At 35.5% G+C, this 20,152-nt stretch overlaps 1 protein-coding gene across 1 annotated transcript; it reads left to right on the forward strand.

The window, feature by feature from the left end:
• The first annotated feature begins 5,348 nt into the window (after positions 1–5,348).
• Positions 5,349–12,803, forward strand: LOC149071070 (m-AAA protease-interacting protein 1, mitochondrial). Its single transcript, XM_089248218.1, has 5 exons — positions 5,349–5,769; positions 6,970–7,041; positions 8,953–9,076; positions 11,551–11,680; positions 12,598–12,803. Exons 1-5 carry the CDS (start codon positions 5,416–5,418, stop codon positions 12,683–12,685), a joined length of 768 nt encoding a protein of 255 aa, XP_089104344.1. The 5' UTR covers positions 5,349–5,415; the 3' UTR covers positions 12,686–12,803.
• The last annotated feature ends 7,349 nt before the right edge of the window (positions 12,804–20,152 follow it).

Genomic DNA, 20,152 nt, shown 5'->3' on the forward strand with positions numbered 1-20,152 from the left:
CAAATGCTTCATTACAAACAAAGCACCTTAAAACAATGCCTTCTCAAAAAATCTATACGTCAAGGCTCTTCAAATTATTCAATTTTTTCTTTCAGTACCTCTCCTGGAATTTTTCATTCATAAAACTTTCGCACAAATGAGAAAAAAAAATCTAAAGAAAAGAATACTACTATTGTGGTCATTATTTTGGAAAAATACATCAATAGATTTTGAAAACACTAAACATGAAAGCGTTGTCGTTGAACTCAAGATGTGAAAAATAATAGGACTTGAAATTGAAAAATAGATTCAATAAAAACTTCGCGTTGTGTGCGTATTTATATAGTTACATATTTACACCTCAAAACTATTTTTTTCCCCAATAATGCATCGAATAACAGCCATATTCATCGTTGAACTTTTAAACTACTGGAATTTCATTATTATCTATTCCAACCGAACTTACACCACTCGAAAAAGTCCAGCAGCCACCCACCACTGACACCCAACCAAACGTCGGAAGTTTGAATGAGGGCATTCTCATTTTACAGCGCTGCTTGTAGTAGTGTTTTATAGGGTAGCAATTCCCGTGGAAATAAATTGAGTCCAATGTACATTTTGGAGGAAACCGGAGAAGAAGGATTGGGGAAAAAACGGGAGGAAATAGTGGAAAAAAGAGGAAAAAAGACACACACACACACACACACACACATGAAATTTAATGAAATGGGAGAAGAAAAGACGACGTTTTGCTGCTCTTCAAACACAAAACCGGAGCCAAGGTTGGTCTTGATGAGATTATTGCCCCCGGATGGGGCTCTTGTCCTGGAATCCCAACAACCCGCACACACCCTACACTCTATCTTTCGTACATGCGTCTAACACCGGATCAATAATTTCAGGGATTTTTGAGAAATACTCCAATGACAAGACAAGTGAAAGAAAGCAATATATATGGTGGCGCCATCTATTTCCAAGACCTTTAAAAATAACCTCAGTTTTAGTTTGGGTTTCAATAAGTTCTGAATGAAATTCGCGTTTCTAAAAGTGTGTGTGCACCGTGAACAGGTGTCGCCCGGGGCCTGTACCCATTCTGGCGGCCCACCCCACTGGTTATTTTGAACGGAAAAAGAGTAAACTTGGCGTGCTTCCTGATCCAGCGCCAGGAGCTTTTCCCCCTCTCCCCCCCCCCCGCTTTCGCCTAGTAGCGGAGCTGGCCTTGAATTCAAACACAATTATTTTTCTAATAATTTTATTTTAAATATATAATGTGCTTGAATGAAAATAATTAATTATCCGAGTTCAAACTACTTTTTCAATGTATCGTATTTAAAGACGAAGCGCTCATGCCCCTCTCTACACATAGTGGAGGGGGACTAACAAGGTTCTATCTAGGATGTCCGGGGCATACCCTCTCCCCACATCTTACTGCAGCAGGGAACTTAAGCTGGGATCGTTGGCAGCCCCTCCTCCAGATGTTTCATGGGCCCCCAACATACAGTAATGGATTTAAAAAGTGAAAGAAAGAAAAACAATGATAAGCATCGTCCTAGCCCTATGGAGCCCTCTCAGACTGGAATAAATGCCCCCCCCCCCCTCTCTCTCTTTTCTTTTACACTATAAATTCACTATAGCAGTGGTTCCCAATCTTTTTCAGTCCGCGTACCCCCAGCTGGCTCGGTTCCTTTCCGCGTACTCCCAACCCCGAATCCTCCGGACTCCCCCCTCCCCCATTCTGTTTCACCCATTACAGTTTTCGGAAAACTTAAGCAAAAAGGTACATGTTGAATATTAAATTAAATGGTCTATTTTTTCATTATTTAGCTTTTTTTATTTTCCAAGTAAGCAAACAAATTAACACAAAGTTTGGGAAAAAAATTAATGTGATGTTTGGGACTGTATTTAATCACAAAGTTTTTTAAAAAATTAGGCTCAAAAGAGGATAAATACAAACTCAAATCTAGAGCGCGGTCAATTTGCTTCGTATATTTACGATTATTTTTTATGTAAGTATACGAAGAAAACGCCCGTTCAACAAGCTCAGTGCTAACAAACGGCAACAAAAATATTATGGCTTTTCTAGAAAGTTCAACGTATTCGTCACTGCTGCAAGCCCAAAAACTGACTAAGTTCACCATCCCGTCATTGAAGCGGATGTTCAGAGGGGTATCTGATGTATGAGAGGTATCTCCAGCGATTTATCTTTTTCTGGAATCGACAATCAAGCCGGTTGAAAATAGTCTTCTTTGAAAGGATTAGATATCCACCGATCAACCATTTCCGGCTCTGAAAAATATTTTTCAAACAAGGATTTTAATCCATCCAAATGGCCAACTATTAAATTTAGCTCGGCTTGTGACAAGAAATCGTGAAGTGTTTTAAACACTTCCTAAAAAAAGGGCTACCTCGTTCCGGAGTTCAAACAGCAACGTCAGGACTTAACCCCGGGACAGCCACCTAATTTCGGTGTGCAAAAGCAAAGCGTTGTGAAGGATGTCCATATCTTCCCACAACCAGGGCCGTCATAAGAGCATCATGGTCCCCCGGGCCAAGTGGTTTTTCTGAGGCTCTACCAGGAACATTCTAGAAAATTTCAACCGGATCTCATTTTTGTGAAGCCCCCTCTTCTCTTGAGGCCCCCGGGCCGTGCCCGGGTGGGCCCATGCGTTAAGACGGTACTGCCCACAACAATTTAAACAACCTGTAGTTGATAGGATTCACCTTGACAAAGTTGAAAACCTTGATCGCTTCATCAAGAACGTTTCGCAAATTCGGAAGCAACGGTTTCGATGCAGGGATCTGTCTGTGAATATAGCAGTGAGTCCATTTCATTTTGGGAGCGACTTATGCTACGCGTGCATGATGGCCTGCGTAGCAACCTTCCGTGGATTTTCCTCCATCTCTTGTGAGCCCTAGTGCATTTCGACCATTGAATTTTTTTTCAACGTGATAATGATCAATTGCTTCAAATAAGTCTTAAACAGTCGTACGTACCCCTTCTATGGGTGACAAAGAAAAACTTTACTTCGAGTTCTCTTTCAAGTACTTAGCAATTAAAAGTAGCACAGAATATTGCGCAAAACGTCGGTACTTTCGTCGATTTGGACAGAAAAAAATTCACCTTTGACATGACTTATGATTGTGCTCTCAACATCGCCTGACATGTCCTGTATTCTTCGAGACATTTCATTATTTGATAGAGATAATAATAACTCATTATAACAGCACTTCCCTCTTCAAACATGCATCTGACATAGGGTGACCATACGTCCCGTATTTCCCGGGACAGTCCCGGTATTTCCTGTTTTTTTGGCCGTCCCAACTTTTTGGCAAAAGTGTCCCGGCTTTTCCCGTATTTTACACGAAGCCTACTTGAATTTTTATTTTTTATTGAAGTCAAAGATTGACATTATTTTTCAACTCATAAATTATTTTATGATAATTACAACTATATATGAGAATATTAATCTCCCACATTTGCCTTGGTGAACGTTTTTTTTTTTCGTGGAATACATTTTGATCCACTGCAATTTGCAGTAATGCATCATTTCCCGCCATTGTGATTTTCCCGTAATTTCAGCAATATTTGGCAACTTTGTTTGATTTTGGCGTCGTGTTTGACGATAATTGGCGATGTCCCGTATTTTTCCGTATTTGGAATCCCACTGTCCCGTATTTCTCTCGAGGAAATATGGTCAGCCTAATCTGACAGCATCTTTTCACCAATAGTGTGATTTTTTCCTCGTCTCGCAATGCGATAGCTAATATAGTAGGAGGTTTCGGTAGCTTTGGCAGAATCACTTTTGGAAGATTCAAAATAGTTTTCACGTTTACAGGTGCGCGGTATTTCATTTCGGTGTTTCAGTCCGCTTCCGCGCAGATTTAGTTTTTAGCCACTGATCCATAGCGCAAATCGCGTGAGTAGTAGGTGCTTGGTAGAAAAGTTGACGCAGAAAATTGTGAGAATAATCCGCACACGCCTTAATACAAAAGCCCACAACAAAAGTTAAACACAACACGAATTAATTCTTCGCTTTTATGCACAGCCCCGCATGTATCAACAATCAAATCAAAAACACAGAAGTAAAGTGAGCCGAGAGGAAGGAGTTCACGAATCCCGATCATAAGTTGGGGGCGGGAGGGGGGAAGGCCGACTGTTCCAGCGAACACAACCCCTCTGTTATAGAAGATTTTATTGATAGGGAAGGCCAATATATTACAACTGACAATATTAGTAAAAACCTCTACCTACTTTAAAAAAATTATTTTTAATGTTTTTAATTATTTTAATCTTTTTTTTAGATGGATGGCCGCCATTACCATTTTCTTTTCACGTACCCCGGGTCGGGAACCGCTGCACTATAGGGAGGGACTGTGGAAAATAAGGACCCGGGGGCCATCAAAGATCTGTGCCTATGAACCCCGGCTCCAGTATGTAGGATAATGGAGACGCCTTTAGTTGAGTGTGACAAGATTGAAAGGTCACCACAGTCACACTGCAGTATTAATATTAATTTTATGATAATTTGAAAATTTTAAGGAATTGGTTGAAAATTATTCATAACGCAAAAGCTTCCCTCCCCCCAAAAAAAAGGAACAGAAAAGAAGGGGGGGGCAGGAGCAGAAAATTTCAGGAGGCTGAGGACTACGGGACAGAGAAATTCAAGAAAACAACAAAAAGGAAAATTCACGAAAAATTCAACAAAAAAACAAATATAAGGATCACAATATGCACATTTTCCAATTTCAATTGATTTTTAGTACAAAGATATTTAAGAATTTTTCAGATTCTGTGACTCCAATTTCCCGGCATGCTGGCTATTTCAGTATCCATTTTAAACATCGTCGAGTTTTACTTTTCCCCTTCTCACCCTTCTCATGAATTATTACATTTTAAACATATGATTTACAGTAGCGATTCATTTCCTACCACTTGGCAATTTCTGAATGATTTCAATCATAATTAGCTATTTTCTTCACTATTGGCATTAATTATGGCGGCAATTGACGATTTCACGTATTTTCTTGGATTTCGGATACCGCATTACCGTTATTTTTCCCCGGGACATATGGTCTGTTTAGTTTTGAGTTTCAATACACACTGTGCTGTCATCTATTAACATTACCTACATAATATTAAAAAACGAAACAAGAAACACTATATAACACTGACAGATGACAGCACAATGCAATGATATAAATTGAAGAGTAAAAATATCTTTTAATCATCACATGGTAATAAATGATCACTAATGTGATTTTTTTCACTAATTAAATTTTATTTCTTAAATTTATTTTTATTTAAATGTCATTAAAAAGATAAGTCATTCATTGCGCAAATCGATCTACGGCGTCTCCTCGTTTTTCTCAACTTGAACTGCATTGTTTACAGTGGTATTTTGTAGTCGAAAAGTAACACAGTATTTTGGCGAGACTATGATTATGATCGCCTCGAATTTGACGCGTGTTTTGATGAGAAGGAAGAAGAACGGCGAGTTGTTGATGAAGATGAATTTACACCAAAGACAATTCAAGTTTCCAAAGATAAATCTGCCGTTAACTGTAAATAAAGATGAAACTGTCGCCAAAACGACGCTCGTTAGAAATTTGTGTTCGGAGAGCGGTGGCGGCGACGAAAAGAAGAAACCGCCGCTCTTAATGGCCTTTGATCCGATCGTTCGCCCTGAAATCCTATTGGCGATTAAAAACTGGATTTTCGTGAAAGTTATTATACAGCCTTACTTCGACAGGGATTTCAGCGTCAAGGAATTTGTTCGTGGAGCCAAACAGGTAACAACAGTATTAAGTTACAACTCTCTAAAAAGTTCGACTAACTCTCACCAGTTGTCATGAGTGGAGATAAGAAAGGGAAGCTGTGCCTCCCAGCAAGCTTCAATGATGAAGCCAACTGATGTTTTTGCACATGTATGGATTGACATCATCATCGTCATCATGCCTCCCCAGCCAGTGAAAACGAAGTTTAATTACCCGTATGGGTACCAAGACCTGAGGTTGCAACCTGACACATAATGTAGGGAAATAAAAAAGAGTTTTTTTATCTTCCTTTCTTCACAGCACAGTAATTATCCACATTAGTTACACATCGGAATAATCAAAAGTTCATCCACTGTGTAATGATCCACGTTATAAATTGGAATAATTGAAAGGGCACCCATAGAATTGAACGGACGGTACACTGGTACTATCCAATTTAGGGGTAGTACGGGTGTAAAAAATCACAAAAATATGAAATCCAATTCACCAGAAAATAAATTCCGTAGGATTTGAAGTTGTTGCGAACCCTCAGCCCAACAGAAGCAGTTTAACACTGTGAACAATGTGGTGCAGAAACAGCAGGGTGGTGTGCTGTTGTATATATATATAGCAATAGCACCATTCCGCAATGAAAGTGAAATGACGCAAAGTTCAGTGGAGCAAAAAACATTTTGTATGATCACTAATGTGCCTGCATGCACATATACAAATGAGACATAAGAGGGAACATGATAAAATTGCTACAGCTATAACCATAGATGTGATTTCACTTTTACTTTGTCATGACATGCTCACCCCTGAATATAAATGATGAAAAATGAATAAGAAATGTAACTTACCACAATTCAAATGTATTAGAATATTTATGAATCAACAAATGCTAGCTAGGCCATTATTATTGTCATTTTGATGCACCTGAACTGCATTAGGATTATATCTGGGGGGAATATGTAAGCATTTTTTCTAATGGCGGCGTTATTACTATCCAACTAAGCATATTTTAAGCCCTGGTATACAAACAAGGAATCATTGAATGTTCGATGTTCTTACTTGAATTTCAGGAACCACTCATATTTCCAAATCATGTATGGTATATTTAATATCACAGTGTTCATGGTATTTATCTTTTATACGATGTAAATATGTAAATATAATAATTCTGTGAATTAGATAGCTGTGGTAAATAGTAATATTTTTGTTTTAATCCTCTTTCAGGCAATGGTTTGCATATCTTCATACCTGGCCAGCGGGAACTTCAACTCTATGAAAGGTTTAGTCACCGATGAGGTAAAATTATTCTATTAATCGCGCCATCAGGCTATATTTTTCTGATGCTCATCTAAATATCTATTATATTAATCAGAGTTTTATGTCATAAAAATCCATAAAATTATGCAACTAGAGCAGATCTGAATGTTAATTTTTTTGTGCACAAGATTTTCAAGACTTAAATTCAAATAAATACTATTATTTTCTTCTTGAACTTCTTATAGAATTATTTTTTTGCCTCTGATTTCTATACAGTGATACCTTAGTTAATGAACGCCTTGACTTGCAAATTTTTCAGCTAACAAAGATTTTTTCGCAATCCTATCTATCTCGTCTAATGAGCATTTTGCAGATATGGATGCACATGCTTACATAAAACAGCACCTTGCAAGTTGAATTTCAGCTCCAGTTCCAACCTTTTGGTCATCACAGCAACAGTGGTAGAATTAAGGCTCAATTACATTGGACGAGTTTACAAGCTACTTGCTTGAAAGACAGCAATACACAAAAAAGGAAGAGAAAGAAAATGAGTTGCTCGCTCATCCAGTGAGCAATTTTACTAGTCCTGTGTAATTGAAATTCACTGCGCTAATTGAAACTTGTTCGCATGCCGGCTACTTTACTCACCAAAAAATAGCTAGTAAACTTGGCCAATGTAATTGAGCCTAAACAAGGCGATATCACCACATACTATCCAACATTGCGTCCAGAGAATTGGGAAGTGCTTAAAGCTCCTTTTTTGCTTTGTCTCCGATCATGACTAGAAAGAAGTTCAAGTAGAAAGTCAATAGCGAATGTTCATAACTCACAACCAGTACTTATAGAGGAACTCTCGGTCGCATGTGGCCAGGTGCATTCCCAGTTAATTTTTTTTTGTTTTCCTGAAATTAGATCGTTTGTGGATGGCAATAAAGAATAACAGCACATTTCTCCACTTGAAACATTTATTACAATTAGTTTTAGTTACATAAACAAAAAATAAAAATGACTACATGAGGACCCTTCTGCCTGGGGTGTATGGATATGTTTCAGTCATCATCAGGATGGCAAATTTGCACATAACAAGCATTACACAGAAACAAACTTCACGTCAGGTTTACAACACATGCACACACATTCCAACATGTACCAATTCGTTAGAAGTTTCAATATGAACAAGGTGGATGTATGGTGTAGTAGTAGTCATCATCAGGATTACTGTCACTCAAGCCGAATTAACTCATATCTACCTCAGAATCGCTTGGTTTCAGAATCACTACACACCTCTGTTTCTCTTTTTAAAATTTTTTATCCATTTCATGTAACGTGAAAGATCCGACTAATAGAAAATGAATTGAAAAAAATGAGCCTATATATGTTTTCAGAGCTCGCATTCTTTCGGTGCAAGCATAAAACTGAACAATCTGTATATTCTAGGAGCTTATCATTTCCATCTGCATGTAATCAGCCGCAGAAATGAGCTGACCAAATCACAAATGGTGTTTGACATCTACAAAGTTGACTGATATGTGTCAACACCAGCTAGTAGACTAAAGCTTTATGGTATTAGTAGACTAATGCTGGTGTGGGTTGTGTACATAGTGTGAATTAAAAAGATCTTAGGTATCTTATCTTCCTGTAAATTCTCATTAATGCAATTCTGAAGCTGTTCATTTTAGCCTTCAGTCAGTTTTTGTCTTTTTTATAACTCTCCTTGTATAACTCCTGCTCTAAAAGACTTATCTTTAAATTTTGAGCAGTGGCTGGAATAAATTAAATTATTTTCCATACGTTTCTATGAAAAATCATGTTTTGGCTAATGAAGATGATTCGTTCTGGAATCACATTTGTTAGCCAAGGTATCGCTGTATTCTGGTTTTCTTTTTTAATCGCTAATGTGTTGTAGTTAAATCAATTTTTGTTTCTTTACTTATTTTTATTTTTTGGCAGGCGATCAGTGAAATCAAGAGAAATTACTGCCACATGAGTGTAAAAGAGCGACAAGATTTGTCTGTGAAATTTTCCGACATACTGTTCTCTTTCCCATATCAAATTGGGATCATGTTTGATGAAAGTGAGTTACTTAAAACATGTTCTGGATTCATTTTAATATGTTATGACTTTTTTTCAATGTGTACAGAGTAGGGCTGTTTCGCTTAATCAGGTCAATTAATAAATTGGAAATCACAGTTAAAAATTTAGTTGAATCAACTAACTTGATTAATCCTATAAAAAAATTCAATTGAAATGTTCATTAGAAATTTTTAATTCAGCTTGATTTATGTGACCAAACTGATTAAATGTCTTGAATTATGTTCCTATACATCACATTTGAGATAAGCCCACATTTAAAAATATTTGAATCACACTCAATAATTTGGCAAAATTTGTTAGCATGCAAAACTACAAGTAGATTCAAGGAAAACTGGTGATGTTGAACATGAGAACAGTTTTGAATTGAGCTCGATTGAAGTTTTGAAAGACAAGACCAAAATGCATAATCTCCACTGTGAATAACAAAAAAGAGGAAAAGAAATTGTTCTTTTTTTGAGTAAAGGAGTCAGTAATGCCATTTAGAGCGTGCGCATGGAAGGTTTCAGCCATCGGTGTAACACCAATACCATAAAACGGGTGTCAAACTTGTGACTCCCCAAAGGAATTTGTAGCGGCACGCAATATATCCCAACAAGATCAAAAAATATTATCTTTTTTCTTAATTTAAAAAATAAAATCTTGTTATTAAAAAGCATGAAGAATTTACCTCAAAAAATGGCAGTGAGAGTCACTACATATATGAATGGTTACCATTTAAAAATATTTGATTAAAATCCAAATCTAAAAATTTTGACTCCCAGCCGTAGTAAAGAGTGAAATACAGTGAAAGTGTGTGTCTTTTATATCAAGTATGGCTTGTAACGAGAATTTCACTATTACAAGTAATTTGATCTGAATTTTTGTATATGTAGTCTTTAGTTTTATGATTGAACTTTTAATTGGATTGCTGTATTTTAGAAATATATGACATCCATGTTTGTTATGGGCATCTTTTTCTCAGCCACCTCGTTGGGTATTTTGCCTATTGTGGCCTTGTATTTGCATGTGATTGTTTCACGAAAATACATTCATAAATAGTGAGTTGCAAATTAGGAACCTTTTGCTGTAATGTCAAAAAATTTTCAAAATGTAAATTTTTCCTTTCTGCTTTTTTAGGAATACAATAGAGTGGATTACTAATCACTTATCATTGCACATGCTCCTTGTGAACATTGTTCTGAGGTATTTCTAACAAAAGATAGACATAGGAAAGTCACATTTTTTTACCTCTTTCTCCTATGTAGGGGAATCTCATTACCTGTTGAAAGCACCCAGATGCGCATTTTGTAGGTCCTTTATTTGAGGAGAAAGGATGTGTGACTTGCGACTTTTGTTACTTCCAGTGATTGACCTTTATGGTCACAATGTTTGCCGTGGACAGACCTATATTTTTTCTTTCCACTGAGTAACAGAGAGTTAAGATTTGGTAATCAATCCAAGTGGGATCCTCGGTCAGTGTGATAGTTTATCCTCTGAAAACGACACCCATAGTGTATCAAAATGCATAAGGAGTTTTCGTAATTTCCTTTATTTTGCCTTTTTCGTTGGTGATTTTTTCTGAGTATTAATAGGCAAAGTTTACCTACTCTTCCATTGACAGAAAAATAGTCATTTTTGCAAGGGTTTATTTGATGAAAACTTAAGTTTCCTAATTACTGAACAAATGATGCTAAAATCTTTCCGATCAGCAGAATGATGTTAACAAGTCCATAAAGTCATAGAATGGAACAATGAGTTGATGAATGAGAAATTTAATTGTTTAGTCAATCAACTACATCATTCTGAGCACACGAAGTTCTGTGAAAATATGTTTTAAAGAATTAAATTGCAGCGAGAACAAAAACCAATTTCATGATTGAAGAGAATCCTGCTCATTCATCAATATCAGAACGAAATAATCTAAATGGCTATTATAATGCAGGAAAAGAATTACAAAGTTTTACCTGGCAGAGAAAAAAATTTTAATTTTCTTATTGCAAACTCTTGCTGTTATGTTTTTTAATGTATTCAAGGGAAATCACAGTCGATTATTTGCAACACTGGTCTGTCTGGTTTTTCAAGTACAGATTTCTGTTCCATGTGACTTTGGAATGTCCACTGGTAGTTAAGTGAATGTCATTGACCTGAACTATCAAACCCTCTAACTTGTCAAGTGCCTCAATTATATTTTCATTTTGTAATTTTGTGTTGATTCTGATAAACACAAGTGATAATTTTGCCAACAGAAAAAAAGATACTATATGTAGTCATGTATAATTTTATTCACCCCCCCCCCCTACTTTTCTGAGGACCACCAAAACCACAAATGTAGGTAAATTTTTCTCCCTGCAAAAACTCAGCCATATCACCCCCTTCCCCTCATTTTGCTTATACATGGGTATATACAATCCTATATAAAATCAATCCAATTGCTCTCCCTAGACTGACTATTTACTTTTCTTCCTCTTTTTTTAGCAAATCAGAAACGATTTTGTGAAATCACAATGGTGTATCATATACTGAAAGGCTTCGAGGACATGAAAAATATGGACAACAAAAACATCCATGAACGTGCTAAAGAAGAAGTCACCATATGTAATTACAGGTAGGTTTAATCGATGTGATTGAAAAACAGTTCCTTGTGTTTGTGAAATGACATTCCTTTTTCTAAACACCATTTCAATGCATTTCTGTCCTTATTTGATCTGATGTTGAAAATTACCATGTAGAAAAAAAAATCTGTTTACAAACAGATACAAATACAACGCCACAACAGGCAAATTGCCCAACGAGGTGGCTGACTTAAGAACATCATGGATCCCCGAGCCATTTTTTGGAGGCCTACCTACTGCTGCTACACCACACATGCACCCCGCGGAACCCCCAACGAATTGATACATGCGGGAATGTGCAGGGCGTGTACGTGTAGTGAAACCTGACGTGAAGTTTTTTGTTTCTCTGTAATGCTTGTTATGTGTAGTGCTGCCATCTGCCACTAGTTTTTCAAACTATGAGTGAAGTGTTATGATTGAATGATTTATCGTTGTAGGACTGTTGCTCTGTGTGGCGAGACTTTTTTAACGGGGAGATCAGCTCGCATTTGCACCTTAAAGTTGGGAACCACAGAAAACCAACTTCAGCCGACCGCCACTGTGGGGTTCGAACCCGGATCCTCGCATCGCGAGTCCGTCACTATAACCACTCGACCACCACAGCGGCAATAAGCATGTACAGTCAGACCCCAATATAACAAACTCCAATTTAACTAACTCCTTGATTTAACAACTTTTTTTTTTAATTTTGTCGCATATATATTCTTTTTTTTAAAACTTGATATAACAATTTCCCTGGATTTAACAAATAAAAAATTATCAGTTTTATCTGATTTGTTAAACTGGAGTTCAACTGTATTATGTATGAGAGCAGGGTTTCCAGTATGCTATGCTAATCAAAGACATCACATCTATTTTTAACACACACATACATTATTTTGTCATTGAACATATGATTCATCTGTTTCAGGTTCATACGGGAGTACACAAAAGGTATTCAGAGTGATTGGACTGTCAATAGACTTTGTCATTTCAGGATGTGCCACCTAGAAGGTTAATTTATTCTTCCGAAGTCGCCATTGTTGTTCGTTTGATCAGAAAATTTGTATGTAATACACAAGTATAAAACCCATGTCAAATACTTATTCTTTTTTATATTAAAAAACAAAACATCAATGTGGCATCGCATGATCAAGTGAAACACTTATTGAATCAACAAATTATTGTTAACTGTTTATTTTCTCCTTCAGATTAGAAAATACTGTCAAGACAGTATTGATCAAATAACTATGTTTAAATTTGTCTTGTGTGCTTATGACAGACTTCTAAAACTCAATCAGGGTAACTTTGATATGAAAAAGATGAATTCAACTTGAACAAGGATTCTATACCAGGGTACCACCAAGCAGAGGCGTACACAGGAGGCCTGTGCCCCCCCCCCCCAGCCATCCAAAAATTTGAGAAAAATTTAATATCTCTATAAAAAATTAATACTTAGAAAGAAAACATTTTTTGCTGTTTTAGCCAGTTTCTGTCAGTTTAAATGCTTTTTGAAGGTTAGCATCACTATTTATTTCTGATTTTGAGGCAGTTCTAGAAACTTTCCTGTGCAGTATCGTATACCTGTATGCTGGAGGTAAGGAGTAACAGTGTCAGAAAAAAGAAATTTTATAAAATAGAGCTGTTTAAAGATTTTTTCTAGTACAGTTATCCTTCGCTATAACACAATTTTGAAAATTTAATTTTAGAAATCGTAACCTGCAAAATTTGGCCTGGAGTTTTTATTTTAAACATGCATAGGCTTGCAAATTGAAGGTATGACATAGTTAAAATGACAAAATCTGTTGGATTTCATGATCTAGGTGAGACAAATGCTCAAATATAATTCAATAATCCACCAGATTTCATTAATTAACATCTTTTGATAACATTGACAATGCGACCAGAATTTTAATCAAATGGAAAGATCCTAATGAAACTAAAATTGTCGTATTTGTAAGGGATATTCAGAATTCTCTAGCAATTCTCTTGAAGTTTTCATAGAGATGAAGAATGCAGCTTGTCACCTGAATCACGGCTGTTTCATTAAAAAAAAGTTATTAGCCTATCATACCAAGTTCTTCAGGAAAGAAAACATCTGCACTTACTGAAAAAACTGAAGTAAAAAGTATTAATTAAATTCATATAGCTTAAATTTATGAGATTTATTTAAAAGTTTAAATTCAATTCATTCAAAAAAAATTATTTTGCTGTTGGAAGTTAGGTTTATTTTTTTATCCGTCTGGAGGAAACCCTCAATCCTTATCTCACCAATGTTAAATTCAAATCGCATTATGCAATTTTGTGGAACCAATTAATCACGTAAAGTGAGGGATGCCTATATCTTTCTCTGGAGCTCACCTGTTTCATAAAGTGAATATCTCTGTTATTTATTAAAATATGACTTAGGGTCCTATACCTATGTGTAGTGTAACTTAAGTACGGTAAGTTAATAGTGTTATCCCAATATTGACAAAAATGGGCATAGTGCCCTTAACCTCCGGCATAAAGACATAATAAATTATGCATACTGTAGAACCTTAATTATCTGGAATTATTGATGATTTTTTTCTTTAGTGATTAGCAAGGCCCGGATATTTGTTGGCCAAAAAAATAACCGGAAAAATAAAAAAAAATGACAAAAAAATATTTAAAAAAAAAATGTAAGCCAATTTATACAAAATTGATAGGAAAAAAATTTTGTAGCACAGTGAAACCTTGCTACAACGATACTTGATATAACGATAAATCCATCTATATAACAATAACAATATTTTTTCAATTCTCGTTTGGCAATGTCTATACTGTAATGTTAAACTCTGTTGCCTCTTAATATATAAATGATAATCCCTTTACAATATTTTTTTCGTGATCCAGAGAGTATTAAGGTTTCACTATTGAAAATGACATGCATGTTTATTCCCCGTATCAGATTTCATTAAAAATTGCCAATGAAATTTTTGAAATAAACCATTTATATTTTTTGAATGGGTTGCGAAATCTAAAAGGCTCTATTGTCACACCTATCAAGACTTCAGAAATTTTTCTAAAGAGCTGTTTGTTTTTTGGGTTTTTTTTGTTTGTTTTTTATCATTTTGTTGAATTTCATAATAGAAAATTGGCCTCCCCACCTTTAGCGCACTTGGAAAAACTTCACAGAACGTATCGATAGCATCAATAAGCTTCATGCCTTCTTTTTGCAACCATTCTGAATGCTGAAGTTTGATTTCGTGTATGTATAGGCATGAAGTTATTGAGAATATAAGGAGCTAAAAAACTCATATTTCTATAGGTATTAAGGATATGGTGTGGCAAATATCGCGAGAAGCTCGGGCGCATGAGCCAGATACAAGTTTGTGCCTATGTATGTATACCATCTGCCATTTAATATTCTCCTGGTGAAACAAATCTCGCATAATGTTAATGCATGCCACATATCTTACAGATCAAAATTATTTCACATGAATTTGAAGATTTGAGCATTTTCCCAATCAACTGTTATACCTCCCACATATAAGATCAGAATTCCTTAAATTCACTTTTATTTATTGTTTAGTGAAGTGGCCAGCTGTTTAAATTTTGTACTAATACTAAATTTACTTGAAATAGGTACCTAACTGTGCCTGTTATCTATAATTAAAGATAGAAATAAAGATATAAAAGCAACACATCTTTTTTTTTTGTTTAAAAATATTCTAGTATATTTTTTCATATTTACCCAATTAATAATTAGCATACATGTACTGTACTCCCCCACATTAGCTGACATGCCATAAAACTCTTAGGACACCAGCTTTTTGAATATTTAAGTCCAGTCCATGTTCCCAGTACACCAGAAAAAAGCAAAGTTCAATGAAGGTCACAGTATGCAGGAGTGAAAATAAAAATTTGATTTTTGTAGCCGAAAAATTATTTTCGTAGCAGCAAAAATGTTTTTGTAGCACCATTTATCAGTTTTGTAGCACTTTAAATTTTTGGCAGTAAATAAAATACAGTTTTTATATACATATATGCAGTAGCATACACAGGATTACACTTTACTTCAAGAAAAAGTGTTATTTCTAGCTCAGAAGAAGGGGGGTGTCCCCCCCCCCCACAAGGTACAAGGCTCTGGAAGAAATAATAATTATTTTTTTAATTTTTTAATCAACATTTTTTTTAGACTTCTTGATATTTATATTTTCACATTCTCTACAATATCAACAAATGAGAGGCTTTTAACATACAGACAATGTTTGAGATTTCAAAAATAATTTGGAAATGAGTGTTTTTAGATTTAGCTTGTAGACTTGATATAATCACTAATTAAAAATAAAATCACTACAGAAGAGACATTACGCTCATTTGAGAAGTAATTATTGTTTTTGCCGCTGATGCAAGTCTAAGTAGCGCATTTGTTCTCTTCAGTTTCAAGCATTTTTGAACGTTTGATCTTGCTTTTTTAACCAGAGTTTACCCATTTCATATTTAAAATGATGTTTTTCTCTTTGAGTTTCCTCTTGATTATATTACTTCAATTTGATTTGACATACTTTGAGATAATTTCTTTTGCTGGGTCATTCTTAGAATATTTATTAGAAATTCTCAGAAATTTAATAGTGATTAAAAACTAGACTTAAATTATTTTTAATTTAAACTACAGAAATAAAAACTATAAAATAATGATTAAACTATCAGAAATTTAATAGAATGATTCTATTTTCACAAAAAATTCAATCTGAGTACATGTGTTTTCACTCTTTATTTTTAACTGATTTGTGATTGCTCCATGTATTTTATTTTCCAACATCTTTGACAGATTTTCAGTTTCTCGTTTTACTTCCAAGTTTTCTATTCATTTTCTACTATTCATTCTCTGGATATGCCATTTCCTTTTACGCCATTCACTGACATGTTTAGTGTTTAATGGAAAATGGTTTTCAGATCAGCATTAATTAAAATCACTTTGTCTATAGACCAGTGAGTGATTCCCAATGTGGGCGTTAACGCTCCGGGGGTGGTAGAAGCTATGAGTATAACATAGTATTCTATGGGTTAGATTGCGTTGGGAGCAAAAAAGATCGAGAAACTATGGTCTAGACCAGTGATTCCCAACGGGGCGTTAATGCCCCTTGGGGGTGATGGAATGTTCAGAGGGGGGGCTGTAGAAGCTACGGGTATAACATAGGATCCTATGGGTTCGATTGCGATGGGAGAAAAACATTTCTGAAGAAGGGGGTGATGGGACGAAAAAGGTTGGGAAACTTTGGTTTCAAAGGAGAAAAAAAAAGATAATTCACATAAGTGTTGCACTTGTTATGTGTTCAAGTGTTGCTATCTTTCAAATCAAAAATGGTGAAGTTGGTTTTCTGTGGTTCCCAACTTCGAGGCGCAAATGCGAGCCGATCTCCCCGTTAAAAAGTCTCGCCACAGAGAGCAGCAGTCCTACAAACAGTACAAATATTCAGTCACTACACATCACTCACTTCACTTCTGAGATATAGATGGCAGCACTGAAAAATCATACACAACACTAGATACGCACTCAGACTGTTAGGTACACGCACTTACACTTCCGGCACAACTCACTAGGTAGTAAATTGCCTATGGCAATAGACCTGAGTTGTGCTCGGTTTGAAGAAGAAGAAATCAAAAATGGGAATGAAAATTAAAAAATTTTCTGCGAATTTCAAATTGATTGTATTGAATGGAATATTTTTCAGAAACCATTGCAATTTATGATTCCTCTCATCTAGCTGAAACACAAGATAGTATACAAGATAATAAATATGTGTAAGTTTATGAAGTAAGCTAATATAAAGCTCATGATAAGAGCTTTAATAACCAAACTGCCTATGTTACCTCTCACAGGCTCGGACCTATGGGGGGGGGGGGTCACCTTGATCACCCCCCCCCCCCCAAGTGAAATGTGAATATGATACTGCATTCAATAAATCCATTGAAATTACTCATATCAATATTTTTGATTAAATAAATTCAAGAAAACTTGGACTAAAAAACTGAAGAAACCTGGGCATTTTCCTAAAAAAAGTCAGGAAAGAAAACTGTGACTGCCCCAAAAATACAGGACGTATGGTCACAACAATGTAAGAAGAAAAACACCCCCTCCCAACAGCGAGCTCTAGATCTGCCCTTGATCTCTCACCATATTACTCATGGCATATACATAAATCTGCGAGTTTTCCCCAGATAATTTTACTCATGCGGCTTACATGCGAGAGGGCACCAGAATGATGTCTTGCACAGGTGAGAATTTTGTCTCAAGACTTCCCTGCTCCTTCACATGATTGCATAGGGGCTATTATATATTTTTTTAATAAAGGGGCCCGTGAAGAATAGTGACCTGGGTGTCCATAGAAAATAAACTAGGCAAACCACATTCCCAGATGTGGACGCCCATAGCTGTCGATATAACTGCTCCCATCTAAAAACACTTTAGCCTGCGTGGGATGACCGTTAAAAAAAAGGATAGGTCCAGGGCAATTTATTTCATAGATTTGTTAGAACATCTCTTATTTTATGTTACAGACTAATGTTTATCATAGTATTCAGATCTTGGAAGGGGCCATCACCGTCCTCTGGAACTGTGTCTGTTTTGGAATCAGCTGTAAACTGTATATCCCAATACAATTAGCCTAGGTATGCAGAATATGATGATGAGACAAAAATGGTCACTAGCTGTGAGGGATGCTAGCTTGTTACCACATCATTTTCATTATCAGAGTCTACCACATACCCAAAAAAAAGTTTTCTGAATTTTTGTTGGCCTCTACTTGTCTGCCTAAATAAGCTTTGCTGGAATGTTACATCAAATACCTTTCAAACCAACCATTACAATTTTAATTAATGCGCAGCTGGAAACCATTTTCCATTGAACACTAGACATGCTGGTGAACAGTGTAAAAGGAAATGACATATCAAGAGAAAGAATAGTAGAAAATGAATAATAGAAAACTTGGAAGCAAAACGAGAGACTGAAAATCTGTTAAAGATGCTGGCTAATTTCATTTATGGCACCCAAGAAATAAAATTACGAGGAGGACAAACGACATCATCGAAAAGTCAGCTTCTATTATGACGCAACTTCAAAATTTCCTAAGGGAAATTTTTGTTTGTAGTGCAAGATGGCACAGAATTGAAGAATTTCTGCATTTTTGTAGCAGTATGTAACAAATGAGGGGGAAATTGTTGCAGACGTCAGAAATTGTAGATTTTCCACTCCTGCAGTATGCATTCTGCCTATTCAATGGACTTTTATAATAAAGATATTTAAGAATTTTTCAGAATCTGGGTCCTGGTGATGAGAAATATTACCAAAAAATTTACAATTCTACTACTGATAAAAATAAAGACGTAATCAGAGGCCAAGAGGTATTGTTAAAGTAGCAACAATGCTTTTGAGGATTTTAAGCTTAACATTCTGTGCCCAGATGTTATATTTAATTACCTTACCTGGGCAGAAGGAAGGACTCTTATGCTTGAAGTCCCACCCCTTCATACTTATAGCCCTGAGTTAGATATACGAAGAAACTAATCAACTGGAAAGGTGACAAAAAATTTCATGAGAAAGTTTGCAAATACAATAGCTATAATTTATTTATATTTTGTTGTTTTACATAGAATTATCACATGAAATTTTATCGTGATGGATCAAGCATCTCCAAAAAAAACAAAAAAATGTCAAAGTAATTTTTTCTTCTCTATTTACAACATTTCATGGTAATATACACATTTCATGTTTTGAACACATGCAAAAATGATACAAGCAGAACAAAGGAACATCCGAGTAGCACTTTTCAGTTATTTTTTTTCTCCCCTCACAATCTTTGTATTTATCGGTTAAACACATGTATTACCAGCATACAATCAAATTCAATATCGTAACATATATATGATCTATATTAATACACAAAAATTACAAAGGAAGAAAATAAGCAAATATTTTGGCACAGAACCAAATGTAACAAGAAAACAAATCTAACAGCTTAACTGAATATAAAACAGTTATAATCACAAAAATCAAAATCTCAAATTAAATGAGAACTTGCAATTGAATCAATCAAAACAAATGAAATTCTCATGAATGTTGATTTCATACCATCCAATTGCCTCTTAGTCTTATAAATAGGCATAAGCACGATTATAAGATGCTAATAATCGTTTCTTAAATGAGGTATTGGAGAATATAATACCTAGGTAACTTAGATGCTACTCTCCACTGCTCTAGTAGATTGATCGTGATTACAGAAATATTTCTTTGCATCCTTATGAGGTGGTGAAATAAAAACTGCCAAATCATTTTTACTGTTTCATGAGTTTTTGAAATTTTAATAATGTCGTGCGAGCGAAAACAAGGAACTGAAGTTGTGTCTCCAGGAGATAATTTTGAGCAGGGCTTGGCAAGTCAAAAAAAAATTGCTCACCAAGCATTCTGAAATAGTGTATTCTTTGACTTGTTTGGAACTTAATGATCCTTTCCGTAGTGA

The sequence above is a fragment of the Pholcus phalangioides genome, unplaced genomic scaffold (genome assembly GCF_987345545.1).
Source record: "Pholcus phalangioides strain wild (caught in Gottingen) unplaced genomic scaffold, Ppha-v1.0 ptg000019l_1, whole genome shotgun sequence".
Taxonomy (NCBI): Eukaryota; Metazoa; Arthropoda; class Arachnida; order Araneae; family Pholcidae; genus Pholcus; species Pholcus phalangioides.